The sequence below is a fragment of the Solanum pennellii genome, chromosome 5, assembly GCF_001406875.1.
Source record: "Solanum pennellii chromosome 5, SPENNV200".
In the NCBI taxonomy this organism is placed as follows: Eukaryota; Viridiplantae; Streptophyta; class Magnoliopsida; order Solanales; family Solanaceae; genus Solanum; species Solanum pennellii.
Window position 1 is genome coordinate 5,183,736 of NC_028641.1, and position 5,649 is coordinate 5,189,384.

Below are 5,649 nucleotides of genomic sequence, written 5' to 3' on the forward strand. Positions count from 1 at the left end.
ATCCAGGTTGTTCCCCATGAAACTTAATAAACGGAGTCACCATCTTTAGGATTGATTAAGGCAATCTATTGATGAGAACTATTGTAGTGAGAAAAGCTTCAACCCATAAGAAACAGAGGTAGGTTAGCATGAAGTAGTAGAGTTAACTCGGTCTCCACAATATGCCTATGTTTTCTCTATGCAATTTCATGTTGTTCAGTTGTGTTAGGAAATGAAATATATATCACAATGTCATGATCTTCCAAATGCTTAATGAAGTCTATTTGGATAAATTCACCACCTTCATCACACTGAAAAATCTTAATCTCTTTAGCAAATTATTTTTCCACCATTTAATGAAATATATTTAGACTTCTTTTTCAATGGATAAATCCATGTATATCTTATGTGATCATCATAAAAAATATATAATATTTAATATGATTGGAAGATTCGACAGGAGCTGGTCCCCATAAGTCGGGATGAATTTTCAATAAGGGTTTTTTCTCAATTTTATCTCTCAAACCAAAAGGAAGTTTACAACTCTTTCTCAACTGACAACTAGAACAAACAGTAGGAATTTTATTCTAACTACTAACATTGATGCAACTATTACTACTCAAAAAAATTTAAAAACTTCAAACTAGGGTGTCCTAATCTAGTATGCCACATGTTGTTTGACGTGTTCTAGTCGTGTGCAGCAGTCAAGGCATAGAGATTGTTGTCTTGCAAAGCATAGAGTCCATTCCTTTTAGATACTTTGTCCAGCAATGTCCTTGCCCACTTGTCCTTTACAATAAAGTTAGTTTCATCAAATTCAAGAGTACAACAATTATCCTTTGCAAGCTTACTAACTGAGAGTAATTTTTTGTTGATCTTAGGGACAAGGAGAACTTCCTTTAACTTTGGACCAGTTCCAAATATGTTTCCAACATGTGTAATGTCTAACTTTGATCCATTCCCAATAATTATTTTATTTGGTTCAGTGTTTTGTTTAAGATCAGTTAGGATACCTGAGTAATGTGTCATTTGGCTTCTTGCTCCTGAGTCCACATACAAGGTGTCATCAGTAGTGTTTTATAGATTAGTAGTAGTCAATGCTTGTGGTAGCTCATCTGTTGGCTTGGTAAGAGTAGTCTCACCTGTAAAATCACTTAAGAGAAGTATGGTTATTCCTACCACAAATTTGACACGCATCATTATTGTCTCTTTCATGACTTTCACCTGAAGGACTGTTTTGAGGAACTGGTCCGTTTCTGGTGTTATAAGGACGTGTTCCTTGTCCAGCAGACTTGAAGCATCTTTCTCTTGAATTGAAGTTATTGTTTCCTCTTCTTTGAGAGTAGTTTCCTCTTCCCCAGCCTCTTTGGGCAGAGAATGTCATGTTATGGTTTTATTGAGGAACTTTTTCTTTATCCTCCCTCATATCAAGACCCCTGAGAGCATGAACAAACTGATTAAGAGTAGGATATGGTGTCTTACATAACATGACAGTCCTGAAGGTCTTGTAAATATGACCTATACCTCTAGCAAAATTAATCACTTTTGTTATCTTCATCTACAGGCTTGTGAATGGTTGCTAGACCGTCACATATGCCTTTAAATTCCTTAATGTATTCGTCAATTGTTTTGGTTCCTAGCCTCACACTTTGCAGTTGTTGCTTGAGATGGAACTGCTTATCTTTAGTTGCTTGAAGATATGTTTCTTCCAAGCATTTCTACATCTCCTTGGCAGTTGAGCAGCCTACAATCAGGTACATGTTTTCTTCTGTCAAGGTGCCTGAAATCCAACTCCTTAGTAACACATCCTTCTCCTTCCATTCATCAACAATGTTTTTGTCTTCAACACTCTTCTCGCCTATTACAATTTTCTCAGTAGTCTTCCAAGTGGAACAGGTCGCTTAACGTGGTTCTGTGATGAATTCGGTTAATCTCATCACTTGAATCAACTGAGTCATTTGTGTCCTTCATAAAAGATAGTTCATTAGCTTAAGTTTAATGGACTAGGACGAAATAAAATGATGAAGTGAAGAGGTCGAAAGAGTGTTGGTAGAAGGGGTCATTGTGGTTTGATAAACTTGGTTGTTTTTTTATTATGATCTAATATGTTAAAAAGTGGAAAAGCTTTATTGCTCTGATACCATGTCGAAATCTCACGAAAGTATGTAGAAATCAAGGATGTATTGATTATTATAATGTTGAGTTACAATCTCCTTATATCGGAGAAGAGTCTTATTCTAGTTATACTAGGAGTCCTTGTACAATACAAATAATTACATGAGTAGTATTGTATTACAAATCAAATACACTATCCTAGTTGACTCCAATAATATTCAATAGCTTAGTCGTACGTAACATAAGATTTAGTTGTCTAATCCTAGTACGGCTCTAACTTTAACTCGTCACTCTGCTTCGATGGATCTGTTCCTTTGAAGTGTTTTATCAGTCGTCAAGCTTGCTTCAACAGTTAGTACACATAATTGATAAATAAACTCAGTGAAGGCTCAAGCTAGATAGTGTCTTAAAAATAAAAATAAGTTGGAGGCCGAAATTTTAATTATGTTTTATTTTTATGTGAGATTCAAATTATTTGTTTCTTTTTCATAAAAATAATTTTATTTTTATGATCTTAAACTAAAAATATATTTATACCAAAATATATTTTTAATCGTGTGGACTTAAACTTATCATGTGGAAGTTAAATATAAAACTGATCCATATGAAAGAGTTCCATACAAATTAAAACATCTTTGTTTTCGCTACAAAAAGCTTAAGATTATTTTATTGTGACTAAAGTTAGGCCTTTCAATTTTGGGGACCTAAGGCATATGCCTCATCTTTAAAGGGATTGAGTCACCCTCTGAAGAAACCCTAATTAAAACAACAATAACAACATGAATTAAAAAAATTTCATAAAAAAGAACTATAGTATACTCCAATGATGGGTGTATCTAAATTCACAGTGTAATGATAGAAACAAAATTAAGTTATTTCAAACTTGTTTCCTCTTAAGATTGTAGTTTTTACAAATAATACACTATTAAGAAAAAAGTAAAATATTTGTGTAACTCTAATTATGTTGTCTTGAGAAAACATAGGTTAAAGGTAAAATATGGACTTATGGCTTAGTCATGAATAATGAATATCACCATGTTCAATTATCAAATTTTTTTAATTTATAGGAATATGATTTATCATTCAAGTCTTGATAGTTTTAGGTTTAGTTATGGTTTGTATATGATTATTTGAATTAAAAAATAATACCATTTTCATGATTTTGGTGTTCTTATTAATAGCTTATACATAAATTTAAATTTCATGATGTATTTTTTTATTCTGTTACACCAAAATATTGAAATCAAGTGTGTAGTTCACTTAATTAATATTTTTTGCTTCTTGTAGAACAAATGTTTGGGGTCATATATCCCAAAAGAGGTTAATTGTAATACTAGTAATAGTTGTACCAGAGTTAAACTTACGGTCAGACATTGTACTAATATTTCATACAAACACTATTTTTATATATAATACCAAATGACACCTTTAGTGCTGAAGGAAGTGTCGAGTATTATTTATTCCTATAGTGTTTTGATATGAGCACTCAATACAATAAAATTCAAGTACAATAAGTATAACATCACTAATTTAAACTTCTAAGTTGTCTTCAAATTCTATACAAAAATATGTTATATGTGTTTGATTTAACCTAAGCCAAACAAATTTACATCAAGACTTGCAGATTAAAGAAATCAATGCAAATGTCAGCTATAAATAATTTCTTTTGCATTTTTTAAACATGGAAAAAGGTTAAATTTGCCTCCTATTATGCACCTTTTCTTTTAATCTTAGAGGTGTGACATGTTTGTTTGTTGTTCGTGTAGCGTGTACTTTGACCTTACCTATCGTACTTTTGTTTACTTTCTACAGATTGTCATGCCTCCGGATGAACAAGGACTTAGTTTACCTTCTCCTGACCGACTTAGCAACCTTAACATTTATTTAATCGATGACATTCTAAGTAGGTTGTCTTTTAGAGATGTTGTTAGAGTTAGTACACTTTCGAATGACTGGCAATATATTTGCTGGAGAATTCCACATGTGAAGTTTGATCAAACAGTGTGGAAAACACCAGAGGACTTGACGTCCCCTACCATTGGATTTATTCCAATTATTGAGAGTTTCCTCAGGTTTCATAGAGGAATAATATTGAAGGTCACCCTCAATATTACTAGTCTAATAGTGTGTCCTGATGTTGATCGTTTGATTTTTTCCCTCGACACTGATCATCTTCAACATTTTGTCCTTAAACTTCCATTTCCTTATCCTCCATACAGGTTGCCTAACTTCTTTTTTAATTGTTCAGCATTGAGGCATTTGTATCTCAAGGAATGTGAAATACAGCTTCCATGTTTCTTTAAGGGATTTAATAAGTTGATTAGGCTAATATTGAAATCTGTCATGTTATCTTCTGATACATTTGAAAGTTTGATCTCTAATTGCCCGTTGCTTGAGGATTTGGTGCTAAAAGACATAGACAATTTGTACCCCATGAGTATTAATGCTCCGAAGCTAAGATCATTTGTCTTTCGTGGCGATATACAATTGATATATCTTGAAAATGTCCCTGTTCTTTCCAATGTTCTGTACGCGCCCAGAGAATTAGTTCTACAGGACGAAGATGATTTTGTCAATATTTTTTCGTCTATTCCTGCTCTCGAGTGTTTCAGCTGGGATTTTTTTGAGGTAATGTTACTTCATTTTACTTAATGGTAATGGAATTTCATGTGTACTTTTTTTTAGACTTTGATTCATCCTGATTTTTGTCATTTTATTCATAGGTCGATAATGGATCAACTAAAGTTATACCAACAAGGCTTCCATCAGCTCTTAACTGTGTGAAACGCCTATTCATGTCTTGGATTACTCTTGGAGAGTTTTTGGAGCTTTCGTTTTCCCTATGCATAATACGAAGCTCTCCAAATTTGGAAGAAATTGAAATCAAGGTTGTCACTAATGTTTATTTTTCTCTCTATCTTTTCCATGTTTTTATATTCGTATGTAATGACTTGATGGTTTTTTTTCTTGATTTTTCTTAGGAATGTATCCTTAGTGATGGAGATTATTTCGAATATGTGCCCCAGGAGTTTGTTGACGAGATTCCTGCAAGCTTTTCAGATATCACATTTAATCATCTGAGGACGGTTAAGTTTTATGATGTACTATTAGAAGAGGTTGAAATGCAGCTTATCAAGGTTTTATTGGCAAAGTCTCCAGCACTGGTGAAAATGGTAATCAAGCCTCGGCAAATGGAAACTAACAAATCTCTCAACGTACTCGCGGAGATAACAAAGTTTCAACGGGCATCATCTAAAGTAGAAGTTGTGTATCTTGTTGATTAGTATCGTTATCACAATCCTTCTTAATCATTGGCTAAAATATTTTGGAAGTACAAACAGAAACGAGACGTTTGGTTGATGTAGTAGCATGACTGTGTTTTGCCTTTGCTTTAAGGTACTATAAAGATTTTATCTGCTTGGAAACATAGAATTGTGAACCTGGATGAATGTTTTGAAAACTCTATTTGGGAACAGAGATGGTTTTTCATTTCATTCTTGTTATTGATTTAAGACTTTGGTCTTTTATTTTGAAGTTATGTTGTGTGTTAGCAGA

General features: G+C 33.1%; 1 protein-coding gene across 1 annotated transcript; it reads left to right on the forward strand.

The window, feature by feature from the left end:
- The first annotated feature begins 3,912 nt into the window (after positions 1–3,912).
- On the forward strand, positions 3,913–5,378 carry LOC107019222 (F-box/FBD/LRR-repeat protein At1g13570-like). The gene is made up of 3 exons (XM_015219780.1): positions 3,913–4,722; positions 4,818–4,982; positions 5,076–5,378. Exons 1-3 carry the CDS (start codon positions 3,913–3,915, stop codon positions 5,376–5,378), a joined length of 1,278 nt encoding a protein of 425 aa, XP_015075266.1.
- Positions 5,379–5,649: the final 271 nt, after the last annotated feature.

Bases quoted from the DNA above. Each gene is read 5' to 3' on its own strand.
- LOC107019222 (XM_015219780.1), top strand. From the start codon at position 3,913: ATGCCTCCGGATGAACAAGGACTTAGTTTACCTTCTCCTGACCGACTT. The intron at 4,723-4,817 runs GTAATGTTACTT...TTTTATTCATAG, and splicing joins TCAGCTGGGATTTTTTTGAG to GTCGATAATGGATCAACTAA. The intron at 4,983-5,075 runs GTTGTCACTAAT...GATTTTTCTTAG, and splicing joins TGGAAGAAATTGAAATCAAG to GAATGTATCCTTAGTGATGG.